The 22,158-nt window shown below is 42.7% G+C and overlaps 1 protein-coding gene across 19 annotated transcripts in view; it reads left to right on the forward strand.

Moving 5' to 3' along the window:
- Positions 1–22,158, forward strand: part of LOC139531757 (protein 4.1-like) — an 83,235-nt gene that overhangs the window by 33,621 nt on the left and 27,456 nt on the right. For 10 of the 19 annotated variants that reach the window (XM_071328538.1, XM_071328537.1, XM_071328548.1 and 7 more), the window contains exons 2-8: positions 14,273–14,406; positions 15,435–15,638; positions 20,457–20,561; positions 20,653–20,710; positions 20,836–20,911; positions 21,263–21,481; positions 21,737–21,824. In XM_071328538.1, coding sequence (XP_071184639.1) covers positions 14,284–14,406; positions 15,435–15,638; positions 20,457–20,561; positions 20,653–20,710; positions 20,836–20,911; positions 21,263–21,481; positions 21,737–21,824 — 873 coding nt within the window. In that variant the 5' untranslated portion in view covers positions 14,273–14,283. Of the gene's footprint in view, positions 1–328; positions 380–691; positions 757–14,272; positions 14,407–15,434; positions 15,639–20,456; positions 20,562–20,652; positions 20,711–20,835; positions 20,912–21,262; positions 21,482–21,736; positions 21,825–22,158 lie in introns of those variants that run through there. The other 9 variants (XM_071328541.1, XM_071328546.1, XM_071328551.1 and 6 more) reach the window with 3 other exon arrangements.

Consider the following 22,158-nt stretch of genomic DNA (forward strand, 5'->3'; position numbering starts at 1 on the left):
CCATGGTGGCGGTGGGGTTATGGTATGGGCAGACATAGGGTTGCAAAGGGTCGAAAACTTTCCGGTAAATTTCCATGGGAATTTAAGCCCTGGAATTTGAGGAATTTTGCTTAAATTCATCAAAAACGTTGGCCGATAACAGTGAACCTTTTTTGTGGGATAAACATAAGGCAATTCTAGGTCTTGTGGCATATTTTGGTTAAACTATCCCCAATTCAATGGAATTGCAACCCTCTGCATGCACAGTGCATTCTTCCTTCACATGTACAATGCACTCTTCCATCACATGTACAGCTGATTCTCAAGATCTTGCACACTAATGAGATGCTATTGAGCCCACACTACTACACTGTCTGAGCCAAGGACTACATGCTTTATGGTAAGTTTTGATTACAATACTGGGTGGGGTGAATATATCTTATATGACATACATGATTTTTTGTTAACTAGTAAATAGTAGCCTACAGCAAAGTGTGTTTAAATCGTTTCTAACTTGTTAACAATTTCTGCTAGTTAGTTTTTGCTACCATGTGAGTTTTAGCTTGGTTGAGCCTACTAACTGAGGAGTGTTAATTCACCTGTTTCCATAGATGTTTCATTTTAAAACATTTATCTTACAAAGGAGTTGTTTCATTTAACTACTTAACTATTTATCTGTACATGAAATTGTATTTCTTTCTAATGTTTACAGGAAAATGCCACGGGCACTATCTGATGTGTGGAGACATTTCACTGCAGCTAGTGTAGAAGAAAAAGGTGTGTACATTTGCAAATACTGTGCTAAATCATATGTGAAGAATGCAACAAGATGCAGAATTATCCGGCAAAGTGCATAAAGTTCCCTCAGCGCTCACAACAAGCAAACTCTGACAAAAGTCCCTCTACTTCTATTTGAGGTGAAAATGATGAATCAGACACTTTATCGATAGCAACAACTCATGGTCCTCCTGGAATCAGAAGTGTTTTTGACTCAATGGAGGAACGTAGTCAGAGAAATGCTGATGAATGTCTTGCTCGAGCTGTGTATGCAACTGGTTCACCTCTGATGCTCACAGGCAATGTGGATTGGAAGAGATTTCTGAATGTTCTTTGCCCAGCATACACCCCTCCAACCAGACATGCTTTATCTACTCATTTGCTGGATGCAGAGTTCAACAGAGTTCAAGTGAAGATCAAGCAAATCATAGAGAGAGCGGACTGTATTGCAATCATCTCTGATGGGTGGTCAAATGTTTGTGGGCAAGGAATAATTAACTACATAATCTCCACCCCTCATACAGTATTCTACAAGAGCACAGACACAAAGGACAATAGACACACCAGTCTCTTCATTGCAGATGAGCTGATAGCAGTCATCAATGACCTTGAACCACAGAAGGTATTTGCACTGGTGACAGACAATGCTGCGAACATGAAGGCTGCTTGGTCTAAAGTGGAGGAGTCCTACCCTCACATCACACCCATTGGCTGTGCTGCTCATGCATTGAATCTGCTCCTCAAGGACATAATGGCACTGAAAACAATGGATACACTCTACAAGAGAGCCAAGGAAATGGTTAGGTATGTGAAGGGTCATCAAGTTATAGCAGCAATCTACCTCACCAAGCAAAGTGAGAAGAATAAGAGCACCACATTGAAGCTGCCCAGCAACACCCATTGGGGTGGTGTTGTCATCATGTTTGACAGTCTCCTGGAGGGGAAGGAGTCTCTCCAAGAAATGGCTATATCACAGTCTGCTGATATGGACAGCCCCATCAAGAGGATCCTCCTGGATAATGTATTTTGGGAGAGAGTGGTAAGCAGCCTGATACTCCTGAAACCTATAGCAGTAGCCATTGCACGGATTGCACGCATCTGCACGCATTGCACGCATCTGTGATGTTCAGACTCTGCTTGCAGATGTAAGAGAAGAAATCCGTACTGCTCTGCACACTTCACTGTTACTCCAAGCAGAGGAAACTGCAGTTCTGAAATACATCAGGAAGCGTGAAGACTTCTGCCTGTAGCCCATACACGCCGCAGAGTACATGTTGGACCCCAAGTATGCTGGCAAGAGCATCCTGTCTGGTGCAGAGATCAACAAGGCTTATGGGGTCATCACTACCGTGTCTCGCCACCTTGGCTTGGATGAGGGAAAGGTTCTTGGCAGTCTGGCGAAGTACACTTCCAAGCAAGGGCTTTGGGATGGAGATGTGATATGGCAGTCGTGCCAACATATCTCATCAACCACCTGGTGGAAGGGACTTTGTGGATCTGAGGATCTTTCCCCTGTTGGCTCCATCATCCTCCAAATCCCACGAACATCAGCCGCCTCAGAGCGCAACTGGTCCTTGTTTGGGAACACACACACCAAAGCACGCAACAGGCTGACCAATACAAGGGTTGAAGAATTTGTTGCCATCAGGTCCAGGTCCAGGGAGAAGACATGGAAGCCTGAGAGGAAGACAACCAAAGCTTTAGTTTCTAGACTATCATTTTAAAGATGTATGTTAAACACTGTTTTTCGGAGAGGCGATGGATCATTGGGGATCATTCAATAGTCCCTTTCTTTTGTTGTTCAGTGAAATCATCCCATGTGAAGAGTCAACTCGTCACATGGAATCAGGAATTCCCCAGGGTAGCTGTTTAGGCCCCTTCCTTTTTTCAATTTTTACTAACGACATGCCACTGACTGAGTAAAGCCACAGTTTCTATGTATGCGGATGACTCAACACTATACACGTCAGCTACTACAGCGACTGAAATGACTGCAACACTCAACAAAGAGCTGCAGTTAGTTTCAGAGTGGGTGGCAAGGAATAAGTTAGCCCTAAATATTTCTAAAACTAAAAGCATTGTATTTGGAACAAAATGCTCACTAAACCCTAAACCTCAACTAAATCTTGTAATAAATAATGTGGTAATTGAGCAAGTTGAGATGACTAAACTACTTGGCCTAACACTAGATTGTAAACTGGCATGGTCAAACCATATTGATGCAGTAGTAGCTAAGATTGGGAGAAGTCTGTCTATAATAAAGCGATGCTCTGCCTTCTTAACAACACTATCAACAAGGCAGGTCCTACAGGCCCTAGTTTTGTCGCACCGTGATTACTGTTCAATCGTGTGGTCAGGTGCCACAAAAAAGGACTTTGGAAAATTGCAATTGGCTCAGAACAGGGCAGCATGGCTGGCCCTTGGATGTACACAGAGCTAATATTAATAATATGCATGTCAATCTCTCCTGGCTGAAAGTGGAGGAGAGATTGACTTCATCACTACTTTTATTCATGAGAGGTACATGTTGAATGCACCGAGTTGTCTGTCTAAACTACTGGCACACAGCTCGGACACCCATGCATACCCCACAAGACATGCCACAAGAGGTCTCTTCACAGTCCCCACGTCCAGAACAGACTATGGGAGGCACACAGTACTACATAGAACCATGACTACATGGAACTCTATTCCACATCAAGTAACTGACGCAAGCAGTAAAATTAGATTTAAAAAACAGATTAAAAAACACCTTATGGAACAGCGGAGACTGTGAAGCAACATTGGCACAGGCACATGCATACACACACACACACATACAATAACACACACGCTATTCATACACATGGATTTAGTACTGTAGATATGTGGTAGTGGTGGAGTAGGGGCCTGAGGGCACACAGTGTGCTGTGAAATCTGTGAATGTATTGTAATGTTTTAAAATTGTATAAACTGCCTTCATTTTGCTGGACCCCAGGAAGTGCTGGACCCCAGGAAGTGCTGCTTTGGCAGCAGCAAATGGGATCCATAATAAATACAAAAATACAAACTAATTTAATTTAAGTTCAATTCGTAACTACATTTTTTATTTCTTTCTATTGGAACTATTTAATCATTTGCAATTATGTCTACTTATGATAAGGTAAAAGGTTTATGTTTCTGTCTCCATATGATATGGTAAATATATCCAATGCAAAAAACATCTACATTTAAATGGAATTAATATTAATTTGCATATATTTCTGTTAATTCCTATGTATTCCCATTAATTCCCATATATTCCTGTTAATTCCCACGGAAAGTTTCCACCTCAGAATATTCCCCAAAATGTGCAAACGTAGGCAGACATACTATACTGTAAGCTACGGAAAACTAACACAATTGCATTTTATCGATGACAATTTGAATGCACAGAGATACCGTGATGAGATCCTGAGCCCCATTGTCGCAAGGATCTGAACACAATTCCTGAAAGCTGAAAATGACTGATTTCCTTATATGAACTGTAATTCATTTATATTTTTGTTCAGTATGGATGACATGTTATTTTTTGTGGAACTACTGGCCACAGTAGTGGTGAAATCCTGTTTTCTCTTGAATTCCCCCCCTTGCTTCATTGGCCATGAAAGTTGATTAATTCTGGTTGAAATATCAGCTCCTTTGTCAAGTAAATTTTTACTCCTTTTTCTGATAAATAAATGACCTTCAGATGATGGCTTGAATAATTCAGATTTCTGCTTACTACGAACGTAGAGAAATGCAAATTTGTCTCATGATTTTTCAAACAAAAATACAGAACATTTACAACATTTGAGGATTCTAATTTCCTTGTATCAGTATGGCTAGAAAGGATTTCCTGACCTTCACGGGATCTTTCTTGTTTGTTCTGTTTTCTCTGCTGCTTTAATATTAGTCCAACAGAAGACTGCTATGCTGGCCTAAATTGGGCTGCAGTTTACTGGTGTTCCTGCTGTTTAGCCTGGACTATCTTTAATGTTGCCATAGTAACTACCACAACATTGGCCACATTTGTGTCTTTTTGGGGGGCTCCTTTTGTCAAGGTGTTTTGCAGAGCATGGACAATCGTGATAATATTTTATGAAAATGTGATGCACAGTAGGCTACAGATGTAGGATCTTAGGAAGTATGAATTATTATGTGGAAATATGAATTATGTGGATTATAATTAATGGGCATTTTTGTAAGTGTTGATACATTTTTCGTAAGAGAAAATCAAGTCTGACATAGTGGAAATTACAAAATTCAGAAGTATTTTTAAACCTCAAATGCACTACAAGTTATCCTGCAACAGGGTGATCAAATTAAGATCCTATATCTGTACACTTATGTAATGTCTTTAGTATTGCATTTTACATACTTTCTTCTTTAGACAGTATAATTTGGACTGAAGCAATGTCAGCAAACCTTGTATAGCTGAGTAGTATTACTACTAAGTGTAATGAATCCAATTTATTTATTTTTTCTCAAGAGTGGAATTTACTTACCATGGATCATTCGGTGCAGCGGGAGGGGTATTTTTGTTGGGGGGGGGGGGGGGCTGCCCACAAAATATTATAGTAGGCTACACTGTCCCGCGAATGTTCCGCAAAATCCTCCCGCATTTGGGTATTTTAAATGTGGTCACCCTACTTCCATAAAACCTAGTAATAAATTACCAGAAAGTCCTTGCACAGCAGAAAAGCATGTTTTGCAGTTGACTTGAAACTGTAAAGTAAACATTCTTTACTTTGATTGAATAGGGTTCCTACACTCTCAGAAAAAAGGGTTCTAAAAGGGTTCTGCGGCTGTCCCCATAGGAGAAACCTTTTTGGTTCCATGTAGAACCCTTTCCACAGAGGGTTCTACATGGAACCAAAAAGGGGTTCTTCAAAGCGTTCTCCTATGGGGACAGCCGAAGAACCCTTTTTAGTACTAGATAGCACCTATCTAACAGTCTTCACTCTGTGTGCCTGATTTCATCCCTGAACCGCATTAGAAGAAAAGAGACATGGGGGAAATAAAATCCTACGTTAGAGGATTGGGACACGTCCCATTTCTCTCTCTCCAGGGGTCAGTGGGGCTGTCTCAGAATATTTCTCAATATCCCCTTTGGTGGAGTGCTCGGAGCAGCTCCCATCAGTACCTATCAGCCTCTGAGAAGCAGAGCATGCTGTGGGATATTTTTTGCTCACTGAAAGGAACGAGAGGAAACTCAGCCGTTGCCTTCTTCCTGTTTGCTACACATTTGTTTGATGTGGTGTAAAACGCAATTGAGATGAGATTGTCCTGAGCTTTTGTAAGCTTTAATCTTCTATCTAAAACTCGCTCAACCGTTATCTCGCTCGCTAGCCCCTCCCTCTCTTGTTTGATTGCATTATTCTTTTATATCTGGGCTGTAGTGTCTTTCGTCCTCTTTGACCCCGGATGTGTTTAGTCTCCGTAAAGCAAAGTCAACTCTCTGTTTTCCCAAACAAAGCTAGAATCACCCTGAGGCAGTGGCAGACATCAAACAAGCTTGACAGGAGAGAGAGATGATTGTGGCTCACTGTTTTATCGGAGTGAAGCTGATGTCAGTTAGTCTGTTGACGTGCTGTCAACCTGTTCAATAGACCGACCAGCTTGAACCAATAAGTGCTCAGAGTCATTCCCAATTCAAACACCAGATTAAAATGATTGAAATCATAATCAACACATAGCATTTCCTGACTACATCAGAGATGTTCTGTAGCCTCACCGGGCTTCCCTGGTGGTGATGCAGTGTTGAGTCTATCTGGGCCTGGATGAGTTAACCAGCCAGTGACCCATTAGACATGAGTCATGGGATGAGTGGGAAACACATACAGTATGTGCTTGTTTTCACAGCGTCATTTACACTTAATTGGTATTTTCAGTGGTCTTCACAGCAGGAGGGGTGAAGTAGGAAAGCAAAGGCTAGCTTTTTCAAACAGAAATTTGCATCCTGAAGCACAAACTCCAAAATGTTCTGGGACACTGTAAAGTCCATGGAGAATAAGAGCACCTCCTCCCAGCTGCCCACTGCACTGAGGCTAGGAAACACTGTCACCACCGATAAATCCACAATAATTGAGTATTTCAAAAAGCATTTTCTACGGCTGGCCATGCTTTCCACCTGGCCACCCCTACCCTGGTCAACAGCCCTACACCCCCCACAGAAACTTGCCCAAGCCTCCCCCATTTCTCCTGCACCCAAATCCAGATGGCTGATGTTCTGAAAGAGCTGCAAAATCTGGACCTCTACAAGTCAGCAGGGCTAGAGAATCTGGACCCTCTCTTTCTAAAATTATCAGCCGAAATTGTTGCAACCCCTATTACTAGCCTGTTCAACCTCTCTTGTCTGAGATCCCCAACGATTGGAAAGCTGCCGCGGTCATCCCCCTCTTCAAAGGGGGAGACACTCTAGGCCCAAACAGCTACAGTCCTATATCTATCCTACTCTGCCTTTCTAAGGTCTTCGAAAGCCAAGTTAACAAACAGATCACCGACCATTTCGAATCCCACCGTACCTTCTCCGCTATGCAATCTGGTTTCCAAGCTGGTCATGGGTGCACCTCAGCCACGCTCAAGGTCCTAAACGATATCATAACCGCCATCGATAAGAGACAATACTGTGCAGCTGTATTCATCGACCTGGCCAAGGCATTCGACTCTGTCAATCACCACATTCTTATCGGCAGACTCAACAGCCTTGGTTTCTCAAATGACTGCCTCGCCTGGTTCACCAACTACTTCTCAGACAGAGTTCAGTGTGTCAGATCGGAGGGCCTGTTGTCCGGACCTCTGGCAGTCTCTATGGGGGTGCCACAGGGTTCAATTCTCGGGCCAACTATTTTCTCTGTATACATCAATGATGTCGCTCTTGCTACTGGTGATTCTCTGATCCACCTCTAAGCAGACGACACCATTCTGTATAATTCTGACCCTTCTTTGGACACTGTGTTAACTATCCTCCAGACGAGCTTCAGTGCCATACAACTCTCCTTCCGTGGCCTCCAACTGCTCTTAAACGCTAGTAATACTAAATGCATGCTCTTCAACCGATTGCTGCCCGCACCTGCCCGCCCGTCCAGCATCACTACTCTGGACAGTTCTGACTTCTGAATATGTGGACAACTACAAATACCTAGGTGTCTGGCTAGACTGCAAACTCTCCTTCCAGACTCACATTAAGCATCTCCAATCCAAAATTAAATCTAGAATCTGCTTCCTATTTTGCAACAAAGCATCCTTCACTCATGCTGTCAAACATACCCTCGTAAAACTGACTATCCTGCCGATCGTCGACTTCGGGCGATGTCATTTACAAAATAGCCTCCAACACTCTACTCAGCATATTGGATGCAGTCTATCACAGTGCCATTCGTTATGTCACCAAAGCCCCATATACTACCCACCACTGCGACCTGTATGATCTCGTTCACTGGCCCTCGCTTCATATTCGTCGCCAAACCCACTGGCTCCAGGTCATCTATAAGTCTTTGCTAGGTAAAGCCTCGCCTTATCTCAGCTCACTGGTCACCATAGCAGCACCCACCTGTAGCACGCGCTCCAGCAGGTATATTTCACTGGTCATCTCCAAAGCCAACTTTTCCTTTGGCCACCTTTCCTTCCAGTTCTCTGCTGCCAATGACTGGAATGAATTGCATAAATCACTGAAGCTGGAGACTCACATCTCCCTCACTAACTTTAAGTACCAGCAGTCAGAGCAGCTCACAGATCACTGCACCTGTACATATCCCATCTGTAAATAGCCCATCCAACTACCTCATCCCCATACTGTTATTTATTTTTGCTCCTTTGCGCCCCAGTATATCTACTTGCACATTCATCTTCTGCACATCTTTCATTCCAGTGTTTAATTGCTAAATTTTTATTATTTCGCCACTATTATTACACTATTATTACTATTATTGCCTTACCTCCCTTATCTTACCTCATTTGCACACACTGTATATAGACTTTTTTCTATTGTGTTATTGACTGTATGTTTGTTTATTCCATGTGTAACTCTGTGTTGTTGTTTGTGTCACACTGCTTTGCTTTATCTTGGCCAGGTCGCAGTTGTAAATGAGAACTTGTTCTCAACTAGCCTACCTGGTTAAATAAAGGTTAAATGAAAAAATGTATAAAAAAGTCACACACACACACTAATATTTGTAATTTCAGCCTGGCAGGTTGTGTTTAGTCAGCTCATTCCTTTCATGGTCTCTATGTCACAGACTCACCACTACTACAGCAGATGAATAATACAGACTCATCACTACTCCTACAGCAGATGAATAATACAGACTCATCACTACTCCTACAGCAGATTAATAGAATATGGTGGTGTAGCGCGGGGGGTTTGGGGAAGGGGGCGACAGGTGCTTGACTCTTGACTTTATTGTATTGCTAGTCGATCTCACCTCATCCAAGCTTCTCCGCAATCTATGCTCCTATTCTGTTTTCAGTTGGTATCATTGGTAGGGGCTTGTGTGCGTAATCTATTTCTCATATGTCCTTTCTCATCTCACAATTGTAGCAAAGGAGTTAAATGTGTTTAACTGACAGTCTGTAAACTAATTATAAACCCTTTATAAAGTAAAAAAATTATGTTCCAATCTCCAATTTCACCCGTCCTCCTTCACTTTTGGCGAGATATTTTTCCCCCATCTGCACACATGAACAGGCCACATTTGGGAGCGGTTCATTTCAAAATCTAATGCCCTTGTTGTGTGGCCGTAAATTTTATTAGCGTTTATCCGCTCACGGTCTTTTTACCTCTTTGAAGGTTTAGTTTAAACCTTGACTTTTTGCCTGGCCAATTTACTATTTCTGTCATCTTTAGAGGTAAAAAATATGCGTACTGTTTTCAAGAAAATGCACATTCTTTCACTATATGTAAATGTCGATAGATTATACAATATTTGCAGTCAATGTTAGGTTAATGAAGCTACGGTTATGCAAGTCAGGGAAACATTGTTTCCTGTAAAAAATTATAATAATTTACCATTACGCTATAATTTTTCTGATTACATCCACACTGGCAGGTAATATGGCATCTTTTTACAAATTGATGCTAATGCATTCTGACAAGAGTCTTTGCATTATGATGATGAATTTGCATTAGGCCTACATAGGGCTGCTGCAGTGACCGTATTACCGCCACACCGGCGGCCACAAGTCATGAAGGCAGTCAAATTCCACATGACCGTTTAGTCACAGTAATTAGTCTTTATCCAAACTCTGATGCTGCTCATTAGTAGCTTACCAAATGTGCTAACTGCCTGGTACTCAGCACTCTATTGTCCCTCTAATCACTCTGACATCAATGCAAATCTATTCGAAAATGGAATCAAACACTTCATGAGGTCAACATTTCCATAGGCTATGCAATTGGTGAGAAAACAGAGTGATGGTCTCTACTAAATAGGCTAGGCCTACTATATTTATTTCTCAACTTTCCTAATTTTAAGCACATTTCTTATCTTTACAACAGGAGTATAGCCTACCTGGCTGGCATGAAAATTAATCACGGGAAAAGCGTCCTCCATCTGCTATTTAAGTGCATAGATGACATGTATTTTTTTCCCGCTGCCACTGTTTCGATACAGGTGCATGATAATGGTCCATTCTAAATCAAAGCAAATTTCACACATATATTATTTTGTATATGTAAAGACAAGATTAAATCAAGAATAGTCTGATGGGTGACAATATTAGCCTATCACTTGTGAATTATATATTATCACTTGTGAATGATGTCCAGCATAAGAAACAGCCTTTTTTTTCTCTTGACTTTTTCGAATCATAGTTGCACACATCAAGTAGCCTAGCCTATAGGTCTATATGTTTTGATAAGGTTTATATCACAACTAAAGTGGCCAAAACACTTCTTTAAATTAAGCACATTCATTTGCTTTACAAGGCGTTTAGAGCCTACCTGGCATACATAAACAGTGCGTGACTTTCAAGTTTAGGGAAGATCATTTTCACCATAAAAATGCACCTTTATAATAATCGCATTTGTAGTCACTTTTGATAATGGTGTTTTCCCGCTAATGGAACATTCCTGCTTATAGCCTACTGCCGTGTGCGCATTGCTGCGCGTATAATGTGAAGGAATAGCCTAATATCTTATTAACATTTTAAGCGAAACGTTCTAATCTGTTGTGTCAGCCACATTGCATAAAACATGTTTTTTGATGCTAGTGGTTGTATTAATTAAAACTGTCCCAGACTATGTTTGGAATATTTATTTCTCGCACACAATAGAATAGGTCGACTTTTGTACTATGGGGGATAGTAGATTGACATAGGCTAGTGCTTTTGTTGTTCGTTAGGCCTTCCCATCTTGTTGGCTCTCGAAAAGTAAGTGTGGACAGTTCTTCCAATATCTTCAATATGCTCCTCAGAATTGGATAAGGACGAGCGCAGTTGCGTTCCCGATGTGTCTGTCTTCACTTGTAGCCTGTGAGAAAGACCCGATCACGTGATGGAGAGCGTGCAGCAATCAGGGAGAAGGGCACAGCAAAGGCATTGATTTTTTTAGGGTGCATTATGGCCACAAAGGGGATGCCCCTGCGAAATTCAAGTCATTATCAAGTGCTTGTCAAATTGTGAATGAGAGACTATTGGAGTGTGTACAGCCTATGCAAAAAAAACAAAGCAGAGCTCATGCATTTCAAGCGACTTTTTACAAATCATCATTGGAGTCTCATCATGCAGCCTTAAAATGTATTCAAAATCAAAACATATAGCCCAACTAAAGTTACATTAATATCTCTAAATTAAACATTTAGGAGTAACTATTTCTTTGTTATCCACTCAACACAGAGTAGCCGCATGTGCGCACTCCCTCAAATCGGTTGGAGAAAATATTTATATTTTATTCAGCTTTGTTCAATTGTATTCTTCATACTATTAAATAATATAAAATAATGCCACAGAATTCTAAGCACATATTGTCTGCTAAATGAGGACAACTAAGAGTATGCTAACATAAGGGAAACTCAGAGTATGCTATTCTGTTCTTCTGAAATAGACTACATTTTCTTTATATGATGCTTCTTTAGACCTCTCTAAAATAAATAATGGATTTATTGTGATGGTGTAGACTATATTACATGGATTTATTAGACTTTTTAAAATGGAAATGTTCCAAAGGTCTGCATCAGTGGCTTGTAGGCTATGTGTGGAAGCCAGGAGATGCTAAATATGTTTATGTTAATTAACGGTCAATTACCGTGAGACCGACAGTTATTTGCTTGACAATCACCGGCTGATGAAATTTCATGACCGCCACAGCTCTCTTTTTTTTGTATTTTGTTCATTATGCAGAGACATAATCATGTCGTAGTTAGTCTACATCCCTTCCCTTCCAGCTTTTACATCCGCTTTGTCCTGAAGCTTGGATATGGAAAATCATTTTGGAGATTGGTATTGACGTTTTTATTGCTTATCTATGGTTTTCATGGCAACAGGGTCCGGTCCTCATAGCTGGCCTCCTCCAATCCGTCACCTCTTTGGTTGGAATAAACGGATGGAGAGCTTATAGTGTGTCTGACACCCTTCTGCCTGGTCAGCAGTGCACACTGACCTATATTAGAGATTGTAGATTAAACCAAGAGAAGGTTCCACAGGCTTACGGCCCACAGAGCCCATTTCAAACCCAGCTAGGATAAACCCGTTGTTGAATGAGGAAGAATGAAATACTCTCAAAAGTGTTTCTCTAGGGGATGTGTATCTGGTGGACCTCACAGAGTCTTTGTATTATCTGTATTCATCGCAACGCTGAGCATTAATTGAATTAAAGCATTATGGAATGAACGCAGTGAGTTCAACGCCAGTTCATGATGTGTTGCTGAGGGCATGTTTTTGTAAGATGTTCAAACAACTTAAGTGTGACTTTGACTTAGTTTCTGAGGGAGAAAGCAGTAAAGAACATCACTCTTAACTGGCCGTTACAGTAGTAGCTGATTGGGTGTGGTACATATTTGAACCCTGCATACTCTGACTGCCATGGGCCTTAGTGGCCACGTGTGGGTAGGGGTGTCATGGCACCTGTCTACGTGCTTGTGTGTGCATGCCTCAGCATGTTTACGTTTAATGTCTGTGTGTTTGCCCATGTTTTTGTGCATTAGTGTGTGTGTGTGCGCACATGTGTGTCTGTGTGTATGTATGTGTGTGATACTGGAACCCCTGCACCATGTGTGTGGAGACCAGAAGGGGTAACTGAGCCCAGTCCCATGTTGTGGGTAAACACTGGTGATACAGTATAAATAGCCCTAAAGCTCTGACAACCCTGCCACAGCCCACTGTTAGTGTGTGTGTGTGTGTGTGTGTGTGTGTGTGTGTGTGTGTGTGTGTGTGTGTGTGTGTGTGTGTGTGTGTGTGTGTGTGTGTGTGTGTGTGCGTGCGTGCGTGCGTGCGTGCGTGCGTGCGTGCGTGCGTGCGCGCCGTGCATGCGTGCGTGCGTGAAAGCCACACTTCCCCAGCCAAACACTTCCAGCTATGCTGGCTAAAGTTCACATACTAACGTCTCCCTTTCCTTACTACTAAGATTTATTACAGATTCATTACAGCATGGATACATCTTAATGACATTAATACATATTCATTGTGATTATTTTGGAGTTAGCACGTGGGAATTATTAAATGGTAATAGGTTGTTTATAAGGTGTCAAATGATAAGCGAATGAACTGTAATGGCGTGTAGAGTTTTCTTTACGGAATAAAGACGCATTTGATATTTTTGACTGACTTTGTCCTTTCAGACAGCTGAATATATTGAAGTGGTTTTACCATTACAGTGTGTTCTCAGGGGAACCCATATACACAACATTCTAAGTCCTTATGGTTTGTCAATGGAAAATGGGGCCATCATCATGCATATCAAAAATAGAGTACTGTAAATTGTACTGCACTGTTGTAGTTACCAGTTACACCTCGATTCATTTAAATTTGAAAGACACTTGGTGGACACTGATGGACTGTCACAATGAGACATTGAGGTATATTAATGCTGGGGCGAGTGTGACATGTCTCACAACTCTTCACTGATATAATCTGAGTTGAATCACTGCTGTCTCAAAGAAGCTTATTATATAGAGAAGTACTGTAGTGTCACCTCTGTTTCAACCTTGAAGCTATGTAAAATACATTAGTAGTCAAATCAATGCTGACTTTCACATTACAAGAGCTTCTTATTATGGCTGTTGTCCTAGATATGTTTGGCGTCGGCAGTGAGACAGTGTACTTCATTGCTATGCAGGTTATTCTTTATTGATTTAACACATATATGGATCTCTTCCTCAGATTGACGGTGTGGTGGTTGGAAATATGATTATGTCTCTGCATTGCAGAAAGTATTCAGGGTACATATTATTATAGCATTTCATTTTCAATTTGTTTAGCTCATGTGTTGTAACTGTTGTCTTGTGTTGAATTTGAATATTTTTTTGGTCTCAGTCGAAATTCTTCCATCTTCTTTTGTGTGTATTTATTTGCTGTGTTGTAGGGTGAATCATCATGACGACAGAACCAAATTCAGAGTCCAGCGCGGACCAGCAGGAGGCCAGTGCGGTTCCACTCCTGGAGGCGGACTCTTTCCCCCCGGCCGCCGCCCACAGCACGCCTGTCAGGAAGAAGCAGGTTAGCCACACCCACAAAAAATAGCACCGTCACAGAGTTTCTAAACCCAGAGGTTCAACATCGCGAGACTTCCGGGAACGGTTGTGAAGCAAGCCAAGTAGACACGGCCGGGGTTTGGGAAGTTAATGAGAGAAGTGAAAAATTATTCCTTATTTGTTAATTTTCTCTAAATCTAAAGGCACAACCTAGATTCGAGTCAATGACTTAAGTAGTTAAACGTGTTATTACTCCAACCTCGTGAAAGTGACAATCTAAAACATTTTAATTTTCATCAAAAAACACTATATCAAAGGAGTGCCTTTGATTTAATGGCCTGCACATGCGCAGTCCGGCACAAGATGGCCGTTAGACCTGATGACCTGTTTCTGAGCATGAGCGTAGCTAGCCAGCGTTGCTATGACATCGCCTACAAGCATGATCGTGTATTTCTATTGGAGAAGCCTATCTTCATACTGTACTGTCTTTGGCACCGTCATCCTCATTTAGCCTATACAGTAAATGACGTGGGAATAGGCTTTAAATGGCTAAATTTGAAACATTTTATACAATATCAAACAGCCACAGTAGTACTATTCAGGTTTATAATAAACAAGTGTCCAAATAATTTCTCCTTAAAGGGATACTTCTGGATTTTGGCAATAAACCCTTTATCTACTGCATCATGACTGGTTGTGTTCAAGTCACATTAAAAAGTAATTTATTTTTCCCATTTAAATTATGTATTTATTATTAGGATCATACATTTTTTTGACCCCCCCCCCTGAATGTCATGATGTAATTCACACTCTGACGCAAAGACATAAAAATAGAATCCACAAGTTAATCTGAGTAGATACAGGGCTTCATTGCCAAAATCCAGAAGTATCCCTTTAACATTTCCATCACATTCATCCGGCCCGCCAACTATTTATTCCACTTGACCATTCGTGTCACAACCTGTTGGGTCCAAAACAACACATTATCATAATCATACCACTTTAACATTCTCATCACAGTGCTATGTTAAAACCTGTGCCCCCCCTGTCCAGAACGGTGAGAGAGCGGAGGGAGGCGTGGTCCCACAGGAGAATCAGCTTGAGCCATCGCAGGTGGAGGAGGACAGGACCTCACACAGGTCGTCCACCAGTAAGCTGTCCAGGTCCCCCGGTGGAGGCCGGAGCGTCCGCAGCTACAAGACCATGCAGTGCAAGGTCACCCTGCTTGATGGCTCCGACTACACCTGTGTGGTGGAGGTGGGTGGTGGGGGTCACCGCTTGGGGTTGAGGGGAGTTTAGCAGGTAGGTGGGTTAACGTGCGTGTAGGGATGGGTTGGTGTGTGCGTGTGTTCGTGCGTGCGTGCGTGCGTGCATGCGTGTGTGTGTGTTGCAGAGTTCACCAGGGATCAGAGGGGGCAGGACATGTATTTATCAAAGTTAGTCTCACTGACTTATAATTTCTTTCTCAAGTCATACTTTGTGGGGTTGGCTCAAAGTTGGCATGAGATGGTTTTTTATCACGCTGAATTGATGACGTCTCCTTCTACAAAGTCACCTCTGTCTACATGAACTGAGTGGACATTAATGGTATTGTTCTACTGGAAGACTAACGCTGACAATATAGGTTAGCAAGCTTATCTATATGCATGGCTCTTCCTTTATTTCCTGTATTATCTGATCTTAACATAATTAAAGACTATGGAAGCTTGCCACAATGGAATTCACTCTGCTTTTAACGTTATTGTAATAAACTCCCCTTAGACCTAATACTTGGCTGTATACATTGAAAACACCCCATCCCCCACTGGCACATAATCAGACAGTTTTTTGGCCAACACCGCCGTTTTCGCTCTAAGCAGACATCATCCATCACTCTGTATAAATTTGTCCATTCCTACACATTTACTGCTTTGTCTCCACATAAAACAGAGGTTCTGTTCTTCAGCTTCCAGCCAACTCTGTCGACCAACTACTGGAGAGAAACCAATCTATTAGTGCAGTTTGAGCCCCAGGCTGGATATGGCCAGATTAGTCGGTACATCCAATGGAAAAAGATAAAGCATTGTGGCCGGTTGGCTTGGTCGTTTGTTGGTTGCTCTGTGTTGGTGGCCATGGGAAAGCGACACTGCGAAGAGAGGGGTGTGGCTCCGGGCTAAACATGCTGCAGTGATTATTGACTGGCTCTTTCCCTGGCAGAGAGGACAGAGGAGAGATAGGGGGGAGAAAGGTGGATAAGAGAGGGGAGTAGAGGACAGAGGAGAGAACAGAGGAGAGAACAGAAAAGGAAAAGAGGGGATAAGGCAGGGGAGGAGAGATATGGTAATGTTTTGGGGGGATAGAGGTCAGGAGACAGGAGAGGAGGGATAGAGGGTAGGAGTGAGGGGATAGAGGTCAGGAGAGAGGGGAAAGGAGAGGTAGAGAGGAGAGTGGAAAGGCTTGAGGGGATAAGGGAGATGGATACACTCGTAGAAAAAGGGTTCCAAAACGGTTCTTTGGTTGTCCTTTTTGGTTCCAGATAGAACTCATTTGGGTTCCATGTAGAACCCTCTGGGAAAGGGTCTACATGGAACCAAAAAGGGTTCTACCTGGAACCAAAAGGGTTCTGCCTGGAACCAAAAATGGTTCTTCAAAGGGTTCTCCTATGGGGACAACCGAAGAACCCTTTTAGATTGTAGATAGTACCTTTAGAGAGAGGTGAGAGAGGGGCAAGTTTACTGAGGGGATAAAAAGAGAGAAGCGGGTGATGGCGTGACATCCCCTCCTCTCTCGCAGTGACATGCACAGTGTCACGTCTGTCACAGGCCACTCCGCTTCTGGGTCACATGGTCTGAATCATCAATGTCGCTCTAACCTCCCAAGTCAACTCTACAACATTCCACTTAACTACCCATCAGCCCCATCAATGCCACGACAACACTCCTATAGTGAATCCAAATCACCCCCTACCGACTCGCTCGGAGGACCCTCCGTTGTCACGTGTTGCTGACAAAACTCTGAGAACGACTTCCAGTGAGTGGCGATGGGATCAATAAACCCATCAACTTCGGGTCACACTCGTTAAATAGTAAAAAAAGCATGAAATCCAAATGAACAAATCCCCCTGTTGTTTTACAAGATATAAACTCAGTAACAGTTCAACATTTAATTTGGGAGGTATTTCATCTGTTAGCTTCATGTGTCAAGTCTCAAAATCAGACATAAACTTATGCATGTGGCGTATAATTAGGCACGCCTCTCCATTCTTTAGTGTCAAATTGCGCCAACTCCATAGATATTGCAGTGCGTGTCGGGATAGTACTTCACTCTGAAGCCTTGCTGGTTTGGCCGAAGCGGCTATCAGAAGGTCTAATTAGCCCCGAAACACTCGATCATTTTCAGTCCCTCAGATTTCTGACACTTGTGCATTTGGCGGAGGCGCGCGGGAGCGAGCAAATGGAGGGCCAAGGGGAGGGAGTGATTTGAGATTGAGCCCTAGTAATGGATGTAGCGACGTAGAGGACCTAGGGAAGTGGAAACACCTTTTTCTCCATCTCTGTTTGTCCTCATTGTTCAGGAGCTACATTCTTTGTTTGGATGTTGTTTGTGTCACTCAGACAGTGAGTGACATCGCTGAAGTGCTCCTTCTGGTGATTGGAAGGGGAAATGAAGGCTGCAGAGATGATCCTCTTTAGCGTTAGCCGCTAGCTGCCCATGGCTAATGCACATAGTTTATATTGTTCCTATATTACTGGGTGTTTAATAAGGTTGTGGTGGTTAAGTGGTACCCCAAGAGGTCGTACGACCTGGGAAATCGCTTGACTGCATTTCACAGTAAATCACGGAGATGAGCATTTTCCTCATTTATACAGTACAGTCGGAAAGTATTTACAACCCTTTGTCTTTTTCCACATTTTGTTACGTTACAGCCTTATTCTAAAATGGATTACATCCTTTGTCTTTTTCTCATCAATCTACACACAATACCCCATAATGACAAAGCAAAAACAGGTTTTTAGAAATATTTGCAAAACCGGAAATATCACATTTACATAAGTATTCAGACCCTTTACTCAGTACTTTGTTGAAGGACCTTTGGCAGCGATTACAGCCTCAAGCCTTCTTGGGTATGACGCTACAAGCTTGGCACACCTGTATTTGGGGAGTTTCTCACATTCTTTTCTACAGACGCTCTCAAGCTCTGTCAGGTTGGATGGTGAGCGTTGCTGCGCTGCTATTTTCAGGTCTCTCCAGAGATGTTTGATTGGGTTCAAGTCCGGGCTCTGGCTGGGCCACTCAAAGACATTCAGAGACTAGTCCCGAAGCCACTCCTGCGTTGTCTTGGCTGTGTGCTTAGGGTCATTGTCCTGTTGGAAGGTGAACCTTTTCCCCAGTCTGAGGTCCTGAGTGCTCTGGAGCAGGTTTTCATCAAGGATCTCTCGGTACTTTGCTCCGTTCATCTTTCCCTTGATCCAGACTAGTCTCCCAGTCCATGCCGCTGAAAAACATCCCCAAAGCATGATGCTGCCTCCATGCTTCACTGTAGGGATGGTGCCAGGTTTCCTCCAGACGTGACGCTGGCATTCAGGCTAAGGAGTTCAATCTTGGTTTCATCAGACCAGAGAATCTTGTTTCTCACGGTTAGAGTTCTTTAGGCGCCTTTTCGCAAATTCAAAACCGGCTGTCATGTGCCTTTTACTGAGGAGGGGCTTCCGTCTGGTCGCTCTTCCATAAAAGCCTGGTTTGTGGAGTGCTGCTGAAATGGTTGTCCTTCTGGAAGGTTATCACATCTCCACAGAGGGACTCTAGATCTCTGTCAGAGTGATCATCTGGTTCTTGATCACCTCCCTGACCAAGGTCCTTCTCCCCCGATTTCTCAGTTTGGCCGGGCGGCCAGCTCTAGCAAGAGTCTTTGTGGTTACAAACTTCTTCCATTTAAAGATGATGGAGGCCACTGTTTTCTTGGGGACCTTCAATGACACAATCCTGTCTCTGAGCTCTACGGACAATTCTTTCAACCTCATGGCTTGGTTTTTGCTCTGACATGCACTGGTGTGTGCCTTTCCAAATCATGTCCAATCAATTGAATTTACAAAGAGAATATATATATATATATATATATTTTTGATCCATTTTAGAATAAGGCTGTAACGTAACAAAATGTGGAAAAAGGAAAGGGGTCTGAATACTTTCCGAATACACTGAAAATTTGGGATTTTCTTGTCTCCTGTGTGTTTCTTGCTGTACACACACAAACACACACACAGACACGCACAAACACACACACATTCGTACACACACACACACACACAGTTATTTTGTACTTTGTTTAGCTTGGATGGAATAACTTCTGTATAGCCCATCTCAAGTATTCATTCTGACACTTGGTTTGTTTTAACACACCTAGCTACTACTCCAGAAACACTACAAAATAATCCAGTTTTACCACACCTAGTCCTCTACAAAAAACGTTAAAAAATATAACCCTTCAAATCTTTCTCCGTTTCAAGGTGACATATTTGGAAGAAGTCTACTGTGTCAGCCCTCTTTACTCCTGACTTAATTGGGCTATTTTTACAAAGCATTAAGGCATGTTGCTAATTTAGAGCTAGCAATAGGAGCCTCACAGGTTGACGTATCGTGGTTCCGAAAGCCTTGAGGGCCAGGCAGGGTAACAGCCATTAGTACAGTGATCATGATGTGACACAACATGGTGTGATGCTGGGAGGTGGGAGTGAAGCCCTTTTGACAGGCGACCCCCTCCCCCTGTAGAGAGGGGAGTTATGGTAGGAAGACTGGCACCCACAGCGGCAGACATGACTGTGTGTGTGTGAGTGTGAGTGTGAGTGTGAGTGTGTGTGTGTGTGTGTGTGTGTGTGTGTGTGTGTGTGTGTGTGTCTGAATACTCTTTCCAGTGCCTATCTTTCATTAAATGGCTCCTGACCCCGTTGGAGGAATACATCACAATTTAGCGCAGTGACACACCATTATCATTCAGGAGGGGTTAGATAATAGAAAAATGGTCTGCCGCAGTAATCTGTCCAATGTATGTTTGTAACATTTCTGGAATAAGAGTTTTTCATGTGCTTTTCTGTGCAGAAACGGGAGAGAGGCCATGTGTTATTCCACAAAGTTTGTGAGCAGCTTAACCTCCTGGAAAAGGACTACTTTGGCATCACATTCCGGGATATCGAAAACCAAAAGGTGGAATTTCTCTTAGATTTTTCTGTGTAATTAGGGGTATTTTGGTTGTTTTGTAGAGGTGAATTGACACTGTCCTCTTGAATTCTCCCAGAACTGGTTAGACCCATCTAAGGAGATGAAGAAACAGATCAGAGGTGCGTGGAATATGGGTATTTGGATATTATTTCTCTGCATGGTTTGAATGTTAGCCAGCATGCTAGTTACTCAGGCTGAAAGGGTCTTTCCAACTGTTCAATGGTCATTTCAATGAACCACTTGTTTTTGTACTCTCCAGGAGTTGCCTGGAATTTTTCATTCAACGTGAAGTTTTACCCTCCAGACCCTGCCCAGCTGTCTGAGGATATTACAAGGTAACACTTTCTCTAGTTTCACCTTCGGGAAGCTGTCCACTAGGTCCTTTTTCAAGAGGTTTGCTATATTTGTACCTTTGGGATGTCTACATTCACCAAATAGCTGTCTGAGTCACCTGGGATGTTTTTATTCTTCTGTCCTCAGGGTTTTACATTAGCATAATGACACATTTTTTAATCAATTCATTACTGTGCTTTGTGCATTTGGCTGCCAATTAACTCTCTCGTTCTCTTTTTTTTCTCCTTTCTCTCACACTTCTTTTTCTACGACAAACTCCCTTCCTCACTCCCCTTTCTCTTCCCCACCCCTCTTTCTCTGTCCCTCACCCTTCCTCCCCCTCTCACTCTCAGATATTACCTGTGCCTCCAGTTGAGAGATGACGTGGTGTCGGGGCGTCTGCCCTGCTCCTTTGCCACCCACACGGTGCTGGGATCCTACACGGTCCAATCAGAGCTGGGGGACTACGACCCAGAGGAGTCTGGGACAGACTATGTCAGCGAGTTCCGCTTTGCCCCCAACCAGACCAAGGAGCTGGAGGAGAAGGTCATGGACCTGCACAAGAACTACAAGTCAGTCTGTCTGTCTGTTTAGAACTACAAGTCAGTCTCTGTCTGTCTAGAACTACAAGTCAGTCTCTGTCTGTCTAGAACTACAAGTCAGTCTGTTTTTCTGTGTCTAGAACTACAAGTCAGTCTGTTTGTCTGTCTGTCTACATTTTTCTGTCTTTCTGTCTATATAACCTATTGGAAGAGACGCTCATGGAATGAACAGTTACTGTAAAAAAAAACATACAAAACCCTCTGTGTGTGTTTGTCTCTCTCCAGAGGAATGATGCCAGCTGAGGCTGAGATGCACTTCCTCGAGAACGTGAAGAAGCTGTCCATGTACGGAGTGGACCTTCACCATGCCAAGGTAAAGGGGCCGTATTCAACTTATACAAACATAGGCTACCTGTTATTGACCCCAACCCTGTCGTTTTTTTTTTTTTTTCAAAATGTCTGCCCTGCCATGAATTGAAAAAGCCCTGTTATGACCTGCATGATTCTGCCTGGTTCCCTGTCCTTTGACCGCCAGCAGCTTGAATAGCCATTTGGATCTTTGTTGTTTGAATCCTTAGATCCAAACCATGGTGTTATGTACTGCCCTAAGTGACACCTCAAACCCCACAAGTGCAGGGAATGAAGGATATCACTTACATAGGCTCTGAAATTAACTAATTTAACCTTGCTACCAAATTCATTTTTTT

Source organism: Salvelinus alpinus, chromosome 10 (genome assembly GCF_045679555.1).
Source record: "Salvelinus alpinus chromosome 10, SLU_Salpinus.1, whole genome shotgun sequence".
NCBI lineage: Eukaryota > Metazoa > Chordata > Actinopteri > Salmoniformes > Salmonidae > Salvelinus > Salvelinus alpinus.